Below are 22,113 nucleotides of genomic sequence, written 5' to 3' on the forward strand. Positions count from 1 at the left end.
GCCTCTTATATTGATTCAATTGTAAGACTAAATAACCGAATAAAATAAAGAATCCATTAGTTACTATATGAGAAAGATTAATTTACCTATTCTTCAATCGCAAGTTGTAATGAACATACACAAGATCATTAAGCCTATGATGTTCTAGTCTATTCCTCTTCTTTGTATGTATGCATTCAAAGACACTCCAATTCCTTTTACACCCAGAAGAGCTGCTAGTTTGACTCAGAATTCGAATGGCCAACTTTTGCAAATTTGGAGCACTATGTCCAAACATCTTCCACCATTCATCTTATTATCAAGAAAGAAAGAAAAATATTATAATGATAAAATATTCCAAACAAAATCAAATAATAATGATAATTACTATTAAAAAAAAAGAGAGAGTGATTACCAGGTTGTGTTTTCTTAGATGTAGTAATGGCAAGCTCTCTTCCAAAACTATCTTGTCGATCTCGAAACAATCTAAGTTCATTCATGAGCTTCGTTTTACTTGATGTGGCTTTAGTTTCAATCACATCAAGTACACTATTCATAACCTCTGGCTTTTTGCAAAATGAAGCTTGATCATATTGAAAAGCTGGGTTCAACCAATAAGCTGCTGCATGTATATTCTTCCGCAATTGATTATCCCAATGAGTTTTAATGATTGTTGTGTAAGGCCTATACAACCTCTTATTTCTCTTGAAAATATCTTTAATACCTTTGAGTGCCCTATACATGCCTTCATAAACATATCCCATGGACGGTTTCTCATCTCCATCAACAATACGCAAAAGACGCATAAGTGGCTCAACAATCTTAACAGTGATAAAGCAATCCTTCCAAAATAGTTTATCTAAAATGATATCAATGGCATCCTTTCCTTTCTTCTCTTTGGCAAACCTTGAACTTGTAAACTCCTTACTTGTCACCAAAGCTTGCAAATCATGCATATGCTCATGAATACTATGCAATGCAAGAAAAGTAGTGGCAAAGCGCGTTGCTCCTGGGCGCACAATTTCAGTCCAATTCTTCTTCTTTCTTAACCGAGCTAACAACCATGAACGGTTATATATGTACCTTGTCACCGTTGATGCCTTAATAGCAAGCTCATGCACATGATTCATCTTGGAAATTTCACTTAAGATTAAGTTCAAGCAATGAGCTGCACATGGAGACCAATTTATAGATTTGTAAGTTGCATTTACAAGTCCTCCAGCAGCTTTATAATTTGCTCCATTATCTGTCACCATATGAACAACATTCGACACTCCCACCCACTCAATAACCTCTAGAAACAATTTAGAAAGAAGAGTAGCATCTTTGACAGCATCAGAGGCATCAATTGATTTCACAAAAGCAATTCCCATAGGGCTATACACAAGAAAATTTATTAGATTTCTTTGTCTACCATCAGTCCAACCATCACCCATAATAGTACATCCATACGTAGCCCATGAACTCTTCAAAGTGTCAATATACAATTGAAGCTCTTTTTTTGAGTCTCTCAATAAAGGAACTCGAAGTTGATGGTAAGTAGGGACCTTATATCCTGGACCAATGGCAATTGCGGCATCAAACATGGGCTGAAAATAAATGGAGTTCACAGCATTGATTGGAATACAAGTATCATAAAAGAATTTCCCAACAATCATATGTGCTCTATGTATGGCTTCTTTAGTTTGGAGAGCACTTTTGATAGTTGGTTGAGAACCCGGAGTGGTCCTTGGTGCAAAATAATCACCAATTTTTGTTGGTTCATGTTTCTTCCCCTTCCCTTTATGTGTCATTGGTGCTCTACTCTTATTCCCACTTCCAGCTCTTTCATTGATTGAAATGCCCTAATTGTTTCGAGGAATCGTTTCCACAACCTCATCATCATCATCAACATTAACGTAAACATCATCACCCTCAAATTGAAAACCACCTGGACCATAAGGATTTAATTCATCATAATTTTCTACACTTTGCTTCTTCTTTTCATCAAATGCTTTCAAAGACTCATGCATTTGATACTGAATATCTGGGGGAACTTTTTTACATGGCCCAACCTCACCCGACTTCTTTGCAAGATGTTGCTTCATTCTATTAATCCCTCCACCTTTAATAGTTTTCCCACAATACATACATGAGTAAGTCTTCTTCCCATTAACATCTCGTCCCTCAATAACATGTGCCCATGTAATATCAGATTTTCCCCTTGTGGCTTGGGTGGAATTAGCTGTTGAATTTTGGCCAGATGACATCTCTCATAACTACCAGGTAGAATAAGAACAAATGAAAAAAAGAAAAAAGAAAAAACAATACTCCTATTCAAATTAAAATTCCACAAAGTAAGATTCATTACAATACAATACAATACAATAATCATAATAAAGTTAAAAAATTATCCAAAAAAATAAAATAAATGAAGAGCCTGAACTTCAGAGACTTAATTATCCACAAAAAAAAAAAAAAAAAACAGAGCCTGAACTTCATCATTAATAAATTTCAAATTAAAGCTAAAATTAAAATTAAACATCTTAAAATGATGTAATTTGATTTTAATTTTAAACATAGACTGTTAAATTATCACAATATAACCATTACAAAAGGATTCATTGCAAAGAATTTTTATCCATATCTTAATTATACTTTGTTTGTTTTAAATTTGCTTGTCTATTTTACTGTTCCAGACATACCAAGAAATCATTTATATTTATATTTTTTTAATAATTTAAAATTTCTATATCTACGATAATTAATTGGAATAGTTTAATTTATATAAAAATTAATTAATTTTGTAAACAAAAATACATTATTTATTGATTAGATTAAAGGACAGAAAAGTAGAAACCAAACAAACAATTTAAAATGAAAGGACTGTAATTTATTTATAATTTATAATTTTAATTTTAATTTTAACATGAAAGTAAGAAACCAAATACAATTTTAATTTTTTTGTTTAATTTTACCTTTAAATCATAATAAATTTCATCATTAATAACTAACTTAAATTTCATCCTAAACAGAGCATAATAAATTTCATAATAAATTTCATCATTAATAATAAATTTCATCTTCTTCTCCTCTCTAAAAAAAAAAAAAAAAAAAACAGAGCCTCTCTTGTTTTATTTGAGATACCTGTGTGTGTGTTGATTCAAATCAAGTGAAGGAAAAAAACAGAGTTCGGAACCTTCGATTCGGAGATACCTGTGTTGATTTAATCAAGTGTTGATTAGTGTAGACCCAAAATAGAGATCAAAGATCAAAGATCGGCTGTCGGAAGATCTAAAAATAAAAGAAGTGAAGAAAAAAATAGAGATCAAAGATCCATGATCCATCAATGCAATCAGTTAATGGTGGAAAAAAATAGAGATATAGATTGAAAATGAATGAAGAGGAAGAGAAGAGAAGAGTACCTGTGTGAAGAAGAAGAAGGGATTCGGGAAGCCCGCTGCTGCTGAGATGAGAATGAAGAACAAAAAAAGAATAAGATCCGAATTTTTTTTTTTTATTTATATATAGAAAGCAAACCGGACCGGTTTGATTGACCCGTGACCGGTTCAACCGGTTCGCCGGTTTAATCGGTGGGTTGAACGGTTTTCACTAAATATCCCGATTTTTTATGTTGGCCGGTTTAAGAGGGTTGACCGGACTGGAACCCCATCCGGTCACCGGTTCAACCGGTTGAACCGGCCGGTCCTGTCCGGTTTTTAAAACCTTGATTCAAAGCTCAATTTGTAAAATCAAAGCCCAAGGGTGTTTCAAATAAATCCAATTCAAACCAATTTCCATGAATATGAAGAACATGCAAACATGCATGAATTTAAACCTTTCAAGCTTCAATTTCATACTCTAATGAGCCAATTCTTTCAAAGACAAGGTGAAAACATGGTCTATTGTAAAAATATGAGCATGCATGTACAATTTCATGAAGGACAACTTCAAAACTTCAAAGTAAAGGCATGCATGCATGAACTAGGCTCCAATTCAACATCATGAGACCAAAACTTGACTTAAATCACTAAAGGCTCAAGAACCACGCATGAACAAGCTTAAATACAACAAGGAGAGGTTGAAATTACTTACCCAAGTCTTGAATTAGAGGTATGGAGGCTCAAGAAGGCAAATCTCTCACAACTTCTTCAAGATTCCAAGCAATTCAAGATGAATTCACTCTAACTCCCTATTCTCCCTCTCTAGTCGGCTATACACTCAAGAATAATGGCTGAGCAAATGTTTGTAATGCAAGACTAAGCCTCAGACAAGGTTTGGTGTAGTGGCCCACTCAAATGGCAAAGTTGTAGTTAAGTCAAACTATGTAACTTCTCAACAATTAACCTAATTTAATCATACCGATTCAGTTTTCAGATAAATATACCATAAAATCACATTAATTCTAAGGATCACAAATCATCAATCAATTTTGGATTCGGCCGCCGATAAGGCCTTCAATTTGCAATTTAAACATAAAAGCACGAATAGATAATCAAATAACCAAACAGATAGAATTACAATTAAACAGGTATACTCAGTCAATTCAGTTTCAATTTCAGTCGGTCAGTTCAGTAGTTTATTCAGTTCACTTATCATTCATAATCAGTTCAGTTTAATGGTAATCAGTGGTTAATCAGTAAACAGTGACGAGGGTTGTTACACATAGAAACCAAAACAAGAGAGAGATAATACCATTAATTGGATTTGAGAAGGATCTGAGGAGTAGCTTGTAGACTTTATTATGGAAACACCCATTCTAGAATGATATTTATTTTGTTCCACTGTATCATATACAAATTCAGACAAAAATATAAACTTTATTATGAAAAAATCACCATAACACAGCAAATATAAAAAGACAAAGAAACATAAAAAGCCACTCATGGGAGATGATGATAGGACCATCTTGAGACTCAAACAACTTCTTATCCTTCATCATTTGGACAATTTTTTGGGTGAACCTTTGCATCTCTGTCTGTAATATCAATAATTATCTATTAAGGTAGTGGTTTAATTTAAAAAATTTTGAGAGAGAGAGAGACCTTGAAAGGTTTATTATCTGTTTTGAAATTGATGCCTGGAACATACTTCAACCAAATAGGAGAACCCTTAAAAACACAAAAGAAAAACAAAATCAAACATTTAAAAAAAAAAAAACTTGAATCTCAAAAATCTACTCTAAAAAAACCTGGATCTCAAAAGCTCATCAAATATATATAGATTAAAACTTTAAAATACATAACCAGAAATGTGACTACCCAAAATTTCACTCTGCACAAACATAAGGCCTAATGCAAAGAAGAACACATAGCCCTGCTTTCTGAACCACCTTTATGAATCGAACCAAGCCACATCTTCCTTCAAAATTACACTAAAACCCACAACAAATAAGAGAGAGAGAGAGAGAGAGAGAGAGAGAGAGAGATACATTAACCTGTTGTTATTTATTTATATGCGTGATCGCAACAGAATTACCATTATAGTAAGTGTACGAAATTTTAGATTTGAAAAAAATTATTATAACAAATAAATTATAGAAGAATGTCCATGTTTCAAATTTTGATTAGCATAGCAAACTTTTCATACATTGATGAGTTAGCAAAGCAGTGAAATACATTAACCTGCTGTTATAATCGCAGCCACAAACCTGGGGTGATCCTTCTGAATGATTCCATTAACCACCAGTTAAAATTAAAAATAAAAATTATAACAGCCATTAACCGCCTATTAAAATATAAAATTAAAAATTTAAAAAAAAATCAGAGATGGATATAAATGATTTACTGTCTTTGGGTCCATAAAAATCCACATAGAACTCTTACATACCATCATTGATCGTCTCCACGTTATAGTCAATCATCATCCTATTTCACAACAATCAAAACCTAACAATTAAAAAAAAATAAAAGAAAATAAAAAATTAAATGAAAAAAATTGGAGATTTACTATTTTACAACAATCAAAACCCAACAATTAAAAAAAACAAAAACAAAAAAACAATAAATGAAATGGAAGAAAAAAAATTAGAGATTTACTTTGGGAAGACATGATTGTGGAGGATGGAGACTCACAAAGCCCATTCAAAGATTTAGAAATGATAAAAGCCTAAGAGAAAGAAAGGTTGAGTTGGAAGCATGTGAAATTACCTTCAAATGGGGATTCTGAAGATTTCACAGATAGAAAATATTAGAGTCAGTCCATATATTTATATACATATACAATCGTACTATAGAGAGAGTAGAGAGCAAAGTTAAGAATCAAACTGAAAACTTGTTAGACTGGTTAGATTAGAGAGAAGAGTTGCTGTCAGTGGAAATCGGAGGAGAGAGAAGATCTGAGATTTGAGATCTCGAAGGGAGAAGAGATGAAAAGTTGCTGTCGGTGGAGATCAAAGGTGGCATAACAGTAGAAGCGAAGCGGCAGTGGAAAGTAGGGGGAGGGAGAGGAAAAGAGAGAGATCTTTGAGGAGAGAGAGATTGAGACCTGAGAAGTTAGAGAGAGAGAGAGAAGTGGTGCAATATGTTTGGGTTTGTCGTGGGTGGATGGGAAACTGCAGAGAGAGAGAGGGGATTGTTTTGGACGGGAAGTTGAAAATGTCACAAAAGCATTTCAGCCGTCAATGATTAAAAACAAATCATCTTAGCCGTTTAAATGAAGTGTATCTCTAATACATTTTGATATATTTTTAAAAATTATCCTCCTTTATTATATAAATTGTCAAACACTTCAAAATGCCTTAGCATTTATTTCTCATTTGTTTTTTAAACTTTAGGAAAGTCATTATTTTAAAATATAATTTGAATTTAATTAATAGTACTTTGCCCAACCTTTCTTCTTAGGTGGCGTTTGACGATTTAGTTTACTTTTCGGCTAAATTAGTTTTAAGAAGATAAAATAGATTAAAAAATTAATAATATAAAATGTTATATTTAAATCATAATTATTTTATTTTTTTTCTTACAAAATTTTTTAAAAAACCAAAAATGCCAACCAAACGAACTTCTTAACCGAGATAAAAATAACCAAAAAAATTAAAAAATCAACCTAACTTTCTAAATGAAGCCTTAGACCCTCACATTTTTCATTTTTTTAATTTTGAGAAAATTTCATTTTTGTTCCATCCGTAACCGTTTTCACACTACTTTTCTAAACACTAACCTAACCCCACCACCCATCACCACCTCCTTTTCACCTCTGCCAGCCTTCCTCATCAGCCCCTATCATTTAAGATTGCAAATGAATAGAATTGTTCGTGAACAAAATCGAATTTAACTCGATAAGAACTTGTTCGAACTCTATTCGTTAAATTATTATTTTTTTTTTGCGTTTGAATTCAAGCTCGAACTCGTTAAATTTTTACTAAATAAGCCCAAACATTTTAAAACTCGACTCGTTTAATATTTATTATTTGTATGTTAAATAATGTAAAAATATGTATAATGTAAAAATATATATAAAAAATAAGATAAATATGTTATTTATATATTTAAAAAATATAAATGCAAATAATAGTTAACTATAGATAGTACATTTATATAATAATGGTAGTAGATATTATTATTTTGATAAAATATTGAATTTTTTTTAGAATATTCATATAAATTATATATATAATTGTATAATCAAACTTTTAATTATAAATTCTCATACGCACGTATAAATTTATAATTTTGTTGACTCGTTAAAACTCATGAACAGATTCGAGCTAGAGTCAAGCTTAAACCAACTCGGCTTAAACTCGATTCATTAAATTTTTATGGAGCTCAAGCTCGAGCTTTAATTCATTAAAATCTTAATAAACAAATCTAAGCATACTAACACTCGGTTTGCCTCGTTTGCAGCCCTACTATCATTGGCTGATACTTCCCCTGCAGTCCGCTCACCCTCCGCGCACTCCAGCCTCCCTATGCTTTGGCTTCTAGAATAGAGAGAGAGATATAATCTCACCCAAATATTCCATGCTGTTCCTTTTATCTTATAATCACTTAATGCTGACCACAATACCATGGCATTAAATCCCCCAAAAATAATTCAAAAATCAAACAGGCCATTATAATATAACTAATTCCATGGTACACACAATCTCTTTCATTATCTCTCATGATATTACTAATTGCCTCTTATCACGACATTGTATGCCCAAAAAATAATCTAGGAATCAAACTGTTTTCGCATGTTTTCTGTTATACAAGAAACCAAAAATCAGACCAGGTCATGACATGGATAAAAGTACCAGCAAGAAAGTAAAAACCCAAACCAGGCTCCACAAAAACAGAAGAGGTTTCCGAACATAAGAATTGTATTGATAGAAAATGTAGAGGATACTGAGCCAATGTTTATAAAATCATCTGCAACATTTTGCAACAATAGAGACCAAAAGTTCACAAGTAAGAATGAGAAGAACATTTTGATGTTAAAAAAAAATGCTTACGGAGACGGCTGTAGCAAGGTAATCAGCTCACCATAAATATAAAAGATACAAGTGCAAAAGTTGATGTTCAGGAGTATAGGTCTTTTCTGCCTTGGGGGTTATAGAGCCAGATAGTTTGTCCAAATTGGAATGATCACAACAGGCAAATGAAACCAGGGGATGAAAAGAAAGATCACATTTCAAAATCCCATGTTGTCTCGGCACTTAACTTTGGCATTTTTATTAGCTCCTCTCCTAAATTGACAGCAGCTGAAATCTGGGAGAAATGGAAAACCAAAAGTTAGGAACTTCATCCAGTAAACATTGGGAATAACAAACACTCGGTGTGGACTCTTCAGACTAGCATCACCGTATTCCATACATGAATTGAGCACACACAACAATGAGTCATGCAATATTAAAATATAGTAGCAGCCAAATAATAAACGTGTCTAACTTTCATTACAGTTCAAAGTGTTATGTGGTCAGCTACCAATGGCTAAAAAAAGCTCATAGGGTGAAGACCAGAAATTCCACACAAATTAATGCAACACCACGATTAAACAATAACATGAACATAGATTTCAAAAATTAAAGATACTAATCTTCCCCAAAGGGGAATCTATAATTAAACAAGAATTGTGCTCACCGTCATGAGAAAAGTCTGCTTCAAAACACAAAAAAAATCCAAGTAAAAGAGCAAAAGATAGAAAGTGTAGGATATGCTTGTCACGATCCAAACCCGGCCCTATGGGTTTAGCGCCGTAACCGGCCAGTAATCCGAGATTACCAAAGGCCTGCAGAACAGTAATACAGTAAAACAGAGTGCAGGGCCTGGCGGAAGCCAATACAGTAAATAAATAGTGTCCATTGAGCTGTGACATTCTGTATGCAAAAAGGCTTTTCATACATTCACACATAAACAGTACAGAACAGTATGTACAATATTCACATCCATTCAAACTAGGGACTCAACCCTACAGAACAGTACAGAAAACATTCCGTCCGTACAAAACAGTACGGTCTATACAAAATTTACAGTCACGCAGTACAGGGACCTAATCCCTTTATAACAGTACAGTAGTCTAAACAGTATGGGGACAGACGGGGGAAAACAAACAAAACATCCCCAAGCCATAGCATGGCAACTCGGAACCTCGCAGTGAGGCACAAAGGCTGGCTTGACAAAACTGGAGTAACCCTGACGCCTCTAGCTGCGGTCTGGTGCCTGTACACCTACATATATACATGAGCAGTGAGCTAAAGCCCAGTGAATAACATAAAGCGTAAAGGGGTTTAGAATGAATGTCCTTACAGTAATGAAAACAGTTCATTTCAATCAGTAATTCAGTTGCTCAGTACAGTAAACAGTCATATGTGGTACATCCATTAGCATAACAGTAACAGTAGGTCTTAAAAGACCGAACAGTAATGATGGCCATCAGTCAGTAAACAGTAGTGGTTCCACAAGGAAACCGACAGAGATCTCTGTGACAGTAACAGTAACAGTAAACCGTAGATACTAAGGATGCCACAGTACAGTTCAGAAATAAAGGACATACATTCATTCAGTAAATAATACCAGTTCAGTAAACAGTTCAGTTCAGTATTCAGAAGATAATCAGTTGAACATATCTTTACACAATTGTTACTCACAGAGTTCTGGGCTACAGTATGCTAGAGCGTGTCTCCCTAGTCGCCAACCCTACACAGTTAACAGATTGAACACACACTAAGCTACACAGTTGGGAAATCTTATAACTTAATCCCTAATTTGCCTTGGTGTGTTCTACAATGATATCCTCATCAAGATGCCTTAAACTAGGCCTAAGAATGCCTAGGATGGGATGAGGATGCAAAAATACACTTAGAAAACATTTCGTAAAGTTTGCTGAAAATAGGAGCCTCGCTCGAGCGAGACTTTCTACGCTCGAGCGTAAGTCCAAAATCAAAGGCTTCGCTCGAGCGAGGAATCCTTCGCTCGAGCGGTCTGCAAAACAGTAAAAGTACTGGATGCTGAAATTTTACGCGCGATGGTCGCTCGATGGTCGCTCGAGCGGAGCCCTGGACAAAGGTGCTCGCTCGAGCGGGGAATCCTTCGCTCGAGCGAGGAAGCCAAATCTGGAATTTCCAGATCTGCCTCCCAAGCTCAAACCAAGCATTCAACCACTCCAAACTCGACCTCTTGGGCCCAAATTCTGGAAAACATCATTAAATTCAATGTATAACAAGTTTCAAAGCTCAATTTATGAATTCAAGCCCCAAAGGTGAGTCAATTAAAACCACATTCAAACCCATTTTCAAGAATATGAAGAACATGCAAACATGCAAGGATTTAAACCAAATCAAAGCTTCAAAGCTTGTTCAAATGAGCTCATTCTTTTCAAAACAAGATGAAAACATGGTCTACTCTTACAACATGGACATGCATGTAACCATTTACCATGAATTCAACTCAAAACTCATTAATTCAACCATGCATGCAAGAAATGAGCTTCAATTCACCATTAATGACCCAAATCATGACTTAGTTCTACAATGAAGCATGAACCATGCAAGAACTAGTTCAATAGCATCAATAAGAAGATAAGATCCTTACCTAGAGCTTGAATTAGAAGACTAGGAGCTCAAATATGCAATCTATACTTCAATTCCTTCAATTCTCCAAGCAAAACCCAAGGTAGAATTCAATTCCTCTCACTCTCTCTCCTCTCTTCCCTCTTGGTCGGCAAAGAGAAGGAAAATGGCTGAGGAAATGTTGTTCTTGGCTCAAGTATGTGTGTGAGATAGTGGCCCACTCAATGACAAAACGGTAATTAAGTCCAACTCTTCAATTGGCTTATTTTAATCTAATTTAATCATACCTAATCAATTTTCAGATACTTATACCATAAAATCACATTAAATATGAGGGTCACGTAACATCAATCGGTTTCAGATTCGGCCGCCGATAAGGCCTTCAAATAGCAGTTTAAACATATAAACATGAACAGATAATCAGACAATCAAACAGATAGAATGCAATTAACTAACATATACTCAGTCAATTCAGTTTCAATTTCAGTCAGTCGGTTCAGTATTTCATTCAGTTCGATTATCAGTTAGTTATCAGTCATTATCAGTTTCGTTTAACAGTAATCGGTGATTAACGGTAATCAATCGGTCATAAATCAGTAAACAGTACAAGGGTTGTTACAGTCTCCCCTCCTTATAAAGAGTTTAGTCCTCTAAACTCGAGTTACCTTCATTTTGGAAGAAAACAGGATTCAGTGGAAACAGTTCAGGATATCGTTTGGCCATGTCATCTTCCCTTTCCCAAGTGGCATACGCGCCACCGTGGTTTTGCCAGTCAACTTTCACTAACGGGATCTCTTTGTTTCTCAGTTTCTTGATCCGTCTGTTTACAATCTGTATAGGCCGTTCCTCGTATGTGTAGTCATCACTCAACACTACGTGGGTAGGCTCTATTACATGGAAGGGATCCCGGAGATAGTCTCTTAACATAGAAATGTGGAAAACATTATGCATGTGTTCCATTTCAGGAGGGAGCGCAACTTGATACGCCACCGGATTAATTTTCTCAATAATCTCATATGGTCCGACGTATCTTGGCGCTAACTTGCCTTTGACTCCAAAACGAGTCTGGCCTTTCATTGGTGTCACTTTCACAAAAACGTGATCACCCACTTCATACTCTCTGTCCCGTCTTCTGACATCTGCATAACTTTTCTGTCTACTCTGTGCAGTTTTCAGTCTTTGCTGTATCAGTTTCACTTTCTCAGTTGTTTCATACACAATCTCGGGCCCAAGCAAAGGCCCATCTCCAACTTCTGCCCAGCAAATTGGAGATCTACATTTTCTGCCATACAATGCCTCAAAAGGCGCCATACCAATACTCGAATGGTAGCTGTTGTTGTAGGCGAATTCAGCTAAGGGCAAGTGACTTTCCCAGTTTCCCTGAAAATCAAGGACACACATTCTCAGTAAATCCTCCAGAGTTTGGATGGTCCTTTCTGATTGGCCATCTGTCTGAGGATGATAGGCACTACTCAGTCTCAGTTCAGTACCCAGTGCAGTTTGTAGGCTTTGCCAAAACCTCGATGTAAACTTCGAATCCCTGTCAGAAACAATAGACACAGGCACTCCATGCAGTCTTACAATTTCATCAATATAGATAACAGCCAATTTGTCCGCATTATAGATTGTCTTGACAGGTAAGAAGTGAGCAGATTTGGTTAATCTATCAACAATAACCCAAATTGAATCCATACCTTTTCTGGAGCGAGGTAACCCAACGATAAAATCCATCGTGATGTGCTCCCATTTCCACTCTGGTATGGGTAGAGGTTGCAATAATCCGGCAGGTCGCTGATGTTCAGCTTTGACCTGTTGGCAATGAAGACATTTGGATACAAAATCAGCAATTTCTTTCTTCATTCCCGGCCACCAGAAATTCTGTTTCAGATCTTGGTACATTTTCGTATTCCCCGGATGGATAGACAATTTCGAATTGTGGCCTTCTCGCAGAACTCTTCTTTTCAGTTCAGTATCATTTGGTACACACAGTCTTTCTTGAAATTTCAGTACATTATTCTCAAATTTGAATCCCGGTCTCGGTTTAGATTCTCTTTCTTCGATGATCTTCTTCAAGAAGTCATCCAGTTGCTGTTTCTCTTTAATCTCTTCAATCAGCGCCGGTTGGGCAGAAATAGCAGCTAAGGTTCCACCTTGTTCTCTCAAAACAATTTCTATTTCAGATTTTTCAAGGTCACAAAGCAACTCTTTCTGTCCGGTAAGCAAACAAGCTAAGTTTCCAATCGATTTCCGGCTCAATGCATCGGCAACGGTATTGGCTTTTCCCGGATGGTACAATATCTGTAGGTCATAGTCTTTAATCAGTTCCAGCCATCTCCGCTGTCTCATATTCAGTTCTTTCTGTGTGAAGAAATACTTTAAACTCTTATGGTCGGTGTATACTTCACATGTCACCCCATACAGATAGTGACACCAAATTTTCAGTGCAAGTACTACTGCAGCAAGTTCCAGATCATGGGTCGGGTAATTCTTTTCATGTGGTCTCAGTTGTCGGGAAGCATAAGCTATAACCTTCCCATTCTGCATTAAAACACATCCCAAACCCTTATGAGAAGCATCACTAAATACAGTATAACCATCCGTACCTGAGGGTAAAGTCAAAACTGGTGCAGTCACAAGTCGAGTTTTCAACTCCTGGAAAGCAGATTCTCTTTGGTCGGTCCAGTCAAATGATGTCCCCTTCTGAGTTAACTGAGTCAATGGTAGAGCAATTTTGGAGAAATCTTTGACAAATCTTCTGTAATATCCAGCCAATCCCAAAAAGCTTCGGACTTCAGTCACATTTGTTGGTCTAGGCCAGTTCACTACAGCTTCAATTTTCTGCGGATCAACAGAAATTCCATCTTTGCTAACAACATGCCCCAAAAACATAACATGGTCAAGCCAAAATTCACATTTAGACAGTTTAGCATACAGTTTCTGTTCCCTTAAGGTTTGTAGGGCAAGTCTCAGATGATGTTCATGCTGTTCTATACTTTTGGAGTAAATCAATATGTCATCGATAAATACAACAATAAAGTCATCAAGGTACGGTTTAAAAATTCTGTTCATGAGGTCCATAAAAGCAGCTGGTGCGTTCGTGACTCCAAAAGGCATAACTAGAAATTCATAATGTCCATACCTTGTTCTAAAAGCAGTTTTATCAATGTCTTCCGGTTTAACCTTCAGTTGATGATACCCCGATCTGAGATCAATCTTAGAAAACACTTGTGCACCCTGTAACTGATCAAATAAATCATCAATGCGTGGCAATGGGTATTTGTTCTTTACAGTTACCTTATTCAGTTCACGGTAGTCAATGCACAGTCTCAGTGAGCCATCTTTCTTCTTGACAAACAATACAGGAGCACCCCATGGCGAAGTGCTAGGTCTGATGAACTTTTTATCTAACAGTTCTTGCAATTGCACTTTCAGTTCCTTCAGTTCAGTTGGAGCCATTCTGTAAGGAGCTTTAGAAACTGGTTGTGTTCCGGGAATCACATCAGCGGTAAATTCAATCTCCCTATTAGTCAAATCTCCTGGAAGATTATCTGGAAAAACATCTGGAAATTCCCTGACTATAGGAATACAATTCACATCAGTTTTAACACTATCATCAGTAGACACAGTCAGTACAGAACACAGATATCCTTTACACCCCTTTCTAATTAATTTAACAGCTTTCACTGACGAAATCAAATACGGAGGAGGTACTACTCCACTCCCATTAAACACAAATTCAGGCAAACCAGGTGGACGGAAAACAACTTGCTTGGTCACACAGTCAATAGTGGCATGATATTTTTGTAACCAATCCATCCCCAATATTACGTCAAAATGATCAATGTTCAATGGCAGTAAATCAATAAACAGATGCATATCCCCAACAATGATTTCACATGCGGGGTACATATAAGCACATGTCATAGATCCCCCTATGGGTGATGATACGGCCAGCAGATAGTTCATAGGTTCTAAGGGTCTATTCAATTTTCGTGAGAAAGCATGCGATACATAAGAATGCGTAGACCCCGAATCAATTAATACATATGCATTTTGTGCACAAATAGAGAGAATACCTGACACAACGGTCTCGGTATTCTGCACATCTCCCGGTACTAGTGCGAACACTCGGCCTTGCCTCACAGGCTCTTTCCCCGTAACTCTGGGGTTAGGCTTTGGTGGAGCATTTGATGCTGCTGCGCTTGGTGCAGCTTTACCACTGGCTTGTGGAGCAGAGGGGCAGTCTTTAACCATGTGGCCCACCTTGCCACACCTGTAACAGGCTCCAGATATTCTGTAGCAAACCCCTTTGTGCTTCTTGCCACATTCAGAACAGGGTGGTATGAAACCACTCCCTTGGCTGGGGCTAGTTGTCAACCCCGTATTCTGTTTCTTGTTGGCTGGGTTGTGCTTGCCTTTCTTAAATTTGAAACTCTGCCTTTTTCCATGCCATTCAGTTGTTGGTGTTTCAGATTGTTTCACTGCTGCAATGTTCGACTCGGCCATCAATGCCCGGTCGAGAACACCCACAAAAGTCGGTAATTTCAAAACATTTATCCGGTCAAGTATTGCCACATTAAGGCCACCTTCAAATTTTCTGGCCTTCTTATATTCAGTATCCACCATGTGCGGTGCATAACGGGCAAGTTCAGTAAATTTGGTTTCATATTCTGCAACGGACATTGTGCCCTGCTTCAGCTGTTCAAATTCAGTCACTTTTCTATCCCTGACACACTGAGGGAAGTACTTTTCAAAGAAGGACTCCTTGAACTGAGCCCAAGTCATAACAGTGTTTGTTTCACGGATTAACATCCACCACCTTCTAGCTTCTTCTTGTAAGGTGAAGGTAGCTAACAGTACTTTATTCGCTTCAGAGCACGGGAACACCTCAAATAATTTCTCTGTCTCAAGCACCCACGCTTCAGCTTTTAACGGTTCAAGGCCTCCCTGGAAGGATGGCGGTTTCATCTTACTGAACTTCTGGGTAAGAGCAATTATATCCCCATCATTCAGATTCACATTAGGTTCCGGCTGAACCGGAGGAGGAGGAGGTGGTTGGTTCTGTTGTTGTTCAAGTCTAGCAGTTATCAGTTCTATCATTCTTTCCATTCTTTCCATTCTTGCCTCGGTAGACGAGGATTCAGGTTCATTTGCATTGTCCATTTCACTATAAGCAGTTATAACAGTTTTAAACATAAGCAGTCATTTGCTTACCAGTTTAACACATTAGCAGATATTCAGTCATAACGTAATCACACACTTAACATGCTCATGAGATGCCCTAATCACTTTCTAGGACACCCTATAGCTCATTTGGACACGTGTGTGCGGTATAACTCGTGGTTAAGTATCGCTCTGATACCACTCTGGCACGACCCAAACCCGGCCCTATGGGTTTAGCGCCGTAACCGGCCAGTAATCCGAGATTACCAAAGGCCTGCAGAACAGTAATACAGTAAAACAGAGTGCAGGGCCTGGCGGAAGCCAATACAGTAAATAAATAGTGTCCATTGAGCTGTGACATTCTGTATGCAAAAAGGCTTTTCATACATTCACACATAAACAGTACAGAACAGTATGTACAATATTCACATCCATTCAAACTAGGGACTCAACCCTACAGAACAGTACAGAAAACATTCCGTCCGTACAAAACAGTACGGTCTATACAAAATTTACAGTCACGCAGTACAGGGACCTAATCCCTTTATAACAGTACAGTAGTCTAAACAGTATGGGGACAGACGGGGGAAAACAAACAAAACATCCCCAAGCCATAGCATGGCAACTCGGAACCTCGCAGTGAGGCACAAAGGCTGGCTTGACAAAACTGGAGTAACCCTGACGCCTCTAGCTGCGGTCTGGTGCCTGTACACCTACATATATACATGAGCAGTGAGCTAAAGCCCAGTGAATAACATAAAGCGTAAAGGGTTTAGAATGAATGTCCTTACAGTAATGAAAACAGTTCATTTCAATCAGTAATTCAGTTGCTCAGTACAGTAAACAGTCATATGTGGTACATCCATTAGCATAACAGTAACAGTAGGTCTTAAAAGACCGAACAGTAATGATGGCCATCAGTCAGTAAACAGTAGTGGTTCCACAAGGAAACCGACAGAGATCTCTGTGACAGTAACAGTAACAGTAAACCGTAGATACTAAGGATGCCACAGTACAGTTCAGAAATAAAGGACATACATTCATTCAGTAAATAATACCAGTTCAGTAAACAGTTCAGTTCAGTATTCAGAAGATAATCAGTTGAACATATCTTTACACAATTGTTACTCACAGAGTTCTGGGCTACAGTATGCTAGAGCGTGTCTCCCTAGTCGCCAACCCTACACAGTTAACAGATTGAACACACACTAAGCTACACAGTTGGGAAATCTTATAACTTAATCCCTAATTTGCCTTGGTGTGTTCTACAATGATATCCTCATCAAGATGCCTTAAACTAGGCCTAAGAATGCCTAGGATGGGATGAGGATGCAAAAATACACTTAGAAAACATTTCGTAAAGTTTGCTGAAAATAGGAGCCTCGCTCGAGCGAGACTTTCTACGCTCGAGCGTAAGTCCAAAATCAAAGGCTTCGCTCGAGCGAGGAATCCTTCGCTCGAGCGGTCTGCAAAACAGTAAAAGTACTGGATGCTGAAATTTTACGCGCGATGGTCGCTCGATGGTCGCTCGAGCGGAGCCCTGGACAAAGGTGCTCGCTCGAGCGGGGAATCCTTCGCTCGAGCGAGGAAGCCAAATCTGGAATTTCCAGATCTGCCTCCCAAGCTCAAACCAAGCATTCAACCACTCCAAACTCGACCTCTTGGGCCCAAATTCTGGAAAACATCATTAAATTCAATGTATAACAAGTTTCAAAGCTCAATTTATGAATTCAAGCCCCAAAGGTGAGTCAATTAAAACCACATTCAAACCCATTTTCAAGAATATGAAGAACATGCAAACATGCAAGGATTTAAACCAAATCAAAGCTTCAAAGCTTGTTCAAATGAGCTCATTCTTTTCAAAACAAGATGAAAACATGGTCTACTCTTACAACATGGACATGCATGTAACCATTTACCATGAATTCAACTCAAAACTCATTAATTCAACCATGCATGCAAGAAATGAGCTTCAATTCACCATTAATGACCCAAATCATGACTTAGTTCTACAATGAAGCATGAACCATGCAAGAACTAGTTCAATAGCATCAATAAGAAGATAAGATCCTTACCTAGAGCTTGAATTAGAAGACTAGGAGCTCAAATATGCAATCTATACTTCAATTCCTTCAATTCTCCAAGCAAAACCCAAGGTAGAATTCAATTCCTCTCACTCTCTCTCCTCTCTTCCCTCTTGGTCGGCAAAGAGAAGGAAAATGGCTGAGGAAATGTTGTTCTTGGCTCAAGTATGTGTGTGAGATAGTGGCCCACTCAATGGCAAAACGGTAATTAAGTCCAACTCTTCAATTGGCTTATTTTAATCTAATTTAATCATACCTAATCAATTTTCAGATACTTATACCATAAAATCACATTAAATATGAGGGTCACGTAACATCAATCGGTTTCAGATTAGGCCGCCGATAAGGCCTTCAAATAGCAGTTTAAACATATAAACATGAACAGATAATCAGACAATCAAACAGATAGAATGCAATTAACTAACATATACTCAGTCAATTCAGTTTCAATTTCAGTCAGTCGGTTCAGTATTTCATTCAGTTCGATTATCAGTTAGTTATCAGTCATTATCAGTTTCGTTTAACAGTAATCGGTGATTAACGGTAATCAATCGGTCATAAATCGGTAAACAGTACGAGGGTTGTTACAATGCTCCATAATGCTACAATCTCTTGTCAGAAAAAAAGAATGACAAATCAAGAAGCAGAACTAAACTCGAGAAACAACCATCAAATGAGAACTTTTTCCTCGGGGAAAAAAAGATCTTTGACTTATTATAAATAATCTAAAAGATCCTATGAATGCTCCCTTGCATACTAAATGCATGGAGCATTACCTAACTATTTATTTTATTTGTTTTATTGTATTTCCTATTTTAGGACTACTAAAGCATTAACCAAGATATTCTACACATCTTCACACATCAATGCTATTAACCTGCTCGCTATTTGGTTTATCAATGTAGTTGCATCACTTATCTTTGTGACTAGTGAATAAACAAAATTTTCTAATTTCTTACTCCTTAAAAACCGTTGGAACTGTTGCAAATCTGATCAGGTGACCAATTTATCATTACAAATCTCTACACAAGAGCTCTTGCAATCTGGTACAAGAAAGTTATCTAAATGATTTCATAAAAGTACTTACAAATCAAACTAAACCAAGCCTAGCCTTGAGTCCCATCAAATGGAATTGGTTACATGAATCCTTCTTCTCCACTCGATTTTATCGACTATTTGGTTAGTCAAATTAAGGAGATTCATATCTCTATTTACACGTCAATCTAGGTCTGTTCATTCCCCTAACACTTCTATCTACCGTCACTGTATCACATCTCTTCACTACTGCCTCTGTTGGTTTCTGTTGTATATGACCAAACCATCTCAATCTATTCTCTCTCAACCGATCTTTTATCAGTGTTACTCCTACCCATTTGCGAATATACTCATTCCTAATTTTGTCTATTTTAGTCTTACCACACATCCACCTTAGCATCCTCATTTCAGTAACACTTATCTTATCTATATGTTGTTTCTTAGTTGCCCAACATTCCATCTCATACAACATCGCTGGTCTAACAGTTAAACAAAAAATAAATTGCACACCATTAAATTCACAGATCTGCTTTTGACCTCTCATATTATTTTAGCCAACTAATAATCCAAAACTTGAGTCATGCTTGTTCATAAAGATTAAAAAAATGAAGGGGAAAAAAAAAGTTACAGGCATTTCTGAATCAACAGGCAGAAGATCTAGTCAAACGATAATGATATCTTGTACAAGTTAACGATATCTAGGGAACAAATGAAACAAATCCATAAGCCAAACAAGTTGCAATCTAATGCCAGACAATAATTAACTTCGCCATTCATGTTGTAACTGATTAGCCTTGAAAACATTAAGTCATATCAACTTCGTCTCATCTACAATTCTGGCCAATGATGAAAGACTAACCCAACAAATGCATAAGATACCATATAGCTCCTTCATAGTTTGAATCCTTCAAGTAAAGACCCTATCACGACACTGCATCATGACTTGGGACCAACATACAAATTTAATATCTTCCCACTCTGCTTATTCTCTATAAGAGGATCTTTCTCTTTGTAAGAAAAGAAATCCCAACAATGCACAAGCAATCTTCCCTTAAAAAGAAGTAAACAAATGAACTTCAAGGATATGAATAATCTATACTAAAAGTTCTATCACCTAGTCTCATCAAACCTTGAGGCTATGAATAAAGGCATCGACTTGCGGTTTGAATAAACAATCCATGAGCATTGTTTACAAAGATTGCAAGGCGTGATTTAAGTTGACAACATTCCTTTAACAGAAAGTTGTCACATCATTCAAAAAAACAATTAAAGTAGTTGAACAGTGAGGTATTAACTAATAAAAAATTCCATCTAATAGAGTGTTTTTGCAAAAGTAATGCACAAGTCTATCATAAAAGATCTAATGCATACTAGCAAAGAATAGTGCTATACATTCACACCAATATATATATATATATATAAATATATATAGAAACTAACTTTGCAAACTGATGTGCCCTGTCATGAAAATAGAAGTTTCTAATTTTTTTTCCCAATAATTTAAGCCCTTATTAGAAAGCCCAAATCTAATCAGCACTAGACAATTACGCAAAAACACTCAATTTTCAATGCAACCAATCAAGAAACACATACACCAAGATTTTTATATATATATATATACCTTAAAGCACCCATTTAACTTCGAATTCCTCGACCATTCGAGCCCCAACGCCTTGCTCGAAGTCTGATATGAAGCCCTAAACACATCATCACCATAAACCCTCCTTGCCACAGCAAAATCCCAAGAATTCTTGTTCAAATCGTAGCTGGGCTCGAACGTGGTCACCCCTTGATGCACATAACTATACTTCAATTTGCAATTCCCCGAACCAAGCACGTGATTCGCCGAAACCTTGTTCGCCGAATCGAACACCAACGTCCCGTCCAGTATCGTCCGGTTATCGCCTCTATTGTGAATGTAAGTCAAATTCAATGGTTTCTCTGCAACCCTAACTGTGTTCATAAACTGAAACCTAAAATCCTAATTCACAAAATCACCAAAAAAAAAAAAAAAAATTAATTGGCGATATATATATATATATATGTGTGTGTGTGTGTGTGTGTGTGTACATATAGATACTGTGTGAATTGATGAAGAGTTGTGCCCTAATTTTGGGGGTACCTTTTTGGGGACGTTGTAGTCGATGATGAAGAAGCCGGGTTTTTCAACGGCGAGGGCTAAGCCGTTTAAGCTGGGACCTTTGACCACAGTGGCGTCAGTCATGGAAGCTCGGAGCTTGAGGTCGCCGGCTTTGACGGCCACTGTTGCGGCGGCGGCGCGTTTGTCGGTGTCATACCTAGTCTTCAACGAAGCCTTCATTGCGTCACAAACCGGCTTGCCTGTGAGTGGAATATGAAATTCTTGGGGGCCTTCTAAGAAGTTTTCATTACAACCACACGCGGCAAACAAATTAGACCTTACATGAGAGTGTGTGATGACAAAAAATAAAAAAAATAAAAAAAAATATTGTTATTTAAATTTAAAAATTATATTTATTTTTTAAATTTAGTGTTAATAAGATAATTGATTAATAATTAAATACTCTCAAACTATTAATTAATTATTTTCTTAATGCATTACTAAACTAAAAAAATGAAACTAAGAAATAAATTTATTAGTTGACTAGCTCCGAATGCTAGTTGACTGGCTTCGAACGCCAGTTGCTAGTAAGGGTGGGCGCAAATCGGTTATGGTCACGGAATTTTCAATCCGTCATCTGTCCACCAGATTGGTGAATTGAAAAAAATCAATCCGCATTCGTTCGTCAATCCGGCGAATGCAAATTGAACAGATTAGTAGATTGACGGATGAATACTAATCGGTTTGGCGGTTTAAAATTTTATAAATTTTTAGCATAATTCAATTGTGCACTTCCTAAAAAA

The 22,113-nt window shown here is 36.8% G+C and overlaps 2 protein-coding genes across 3 annotated transcripts; both read right to left on the reverse strand.

Annotated features, from left to right (window-relative positions):
• Positions 1–675: 675 nt before the first annotated feature.
• Positions 676–1,772, reverse strand: LOC145822208 (uncharacterized). The gene is made up of 2 exons (XM_082918813.1): positions 725–1,772; positions 676–683 (listed from the first exon to the last, which is right to left on the reverse strand). Exons 1-2 carry the CDS (start codon positions 1,770–1,772, stop codon positions 676–678), a joined length of 1,056 nt encoding a protein of 351 aa, XP_082774939.1.
• Positions 1,773–8,242: 6,470 nt separating this feature from the next.
• Positions 8,243–21,664, reverse strand: LOC114305651 (outer envelope pore protein 24, chloroplastic). Of its 2 annotated transcripts, none has more exons than XM_082922180.1 (3): positions 21,353–21,664; positions 20,852–21,211; positions 8,243–8,648 (listed from the first exon to the last, which is right to left on the reverse strand). In XM_082922180.1, exons 1-3 carry the CDS (start codon positions 21,548–21,550, stop codon positions 8,565–8,567), a joined length of 642 nt encoding a protein of 213 aa, XP_082778306.1. In that variant the 5' UTR covers positions 21,551–21,664; the 3' UTR covers positions 8,243–8,564. The 2 variants fall into 2 exon arrangements, with proteins under 2 accessions (XP_082778306.1, XP_082778305.1); XM_082922179.1 differs by lacking the exon at positions 8,243–8,648 and adding an exon at positions 16,479–16,824 and having other exon boundaries at positions 21,353–21,626.
• Positions 21,665–22,113: the final 449 nt, after the last annotated feature.

The sequence above is a fragment of the Camellia sinensis genome, chromosome 3 (genome assembly GCF_055761805.1).
Source record: "Camellia sinensis isolate YWXY chromosome 3, ASM5576180v1, whole genome shotgun sequence".
In the NCBI taxonomy this organism is placed as follows: Eukaryota; Viridiplantae; Streptophyta; class Magnoliopsida; order Ericales; family Theaceae; genus Camellia; species Camellia sinensis.

Excerpts from the sequence above, each read along its gene's own strand:
- LOC114305651 (XM_082922179.1), bottom strand. The coding sequence starts at position 21,550 with ATGAAGGCTTCGTTGAAGACTAGGTATGACACCGACAAACGCGCCGCC. Across the intron at positions 21,212-21,352 it reads ACTACAACGTCCCCAAAAAG|GATTTTAGGTTTCAGTTTAT; the intron begins GTACCCCCAAAA and ends TTTGTGAATTAG. Across the intron at positions 16,825-20,851 it reads AGTTAAATGGGTGCTTTAAG|GTGTACAGGCACCAGACCGC; the intron begins GTATATATATAT and ends GTATATATGTAG.
- LOC145822208 (XM_082918813.1), bottom strand. The coding sequence starts at position 1,772 with ATGACACATAAAGGGAAGGGGAAGAAACATGAACCAACAAAAATTGGT.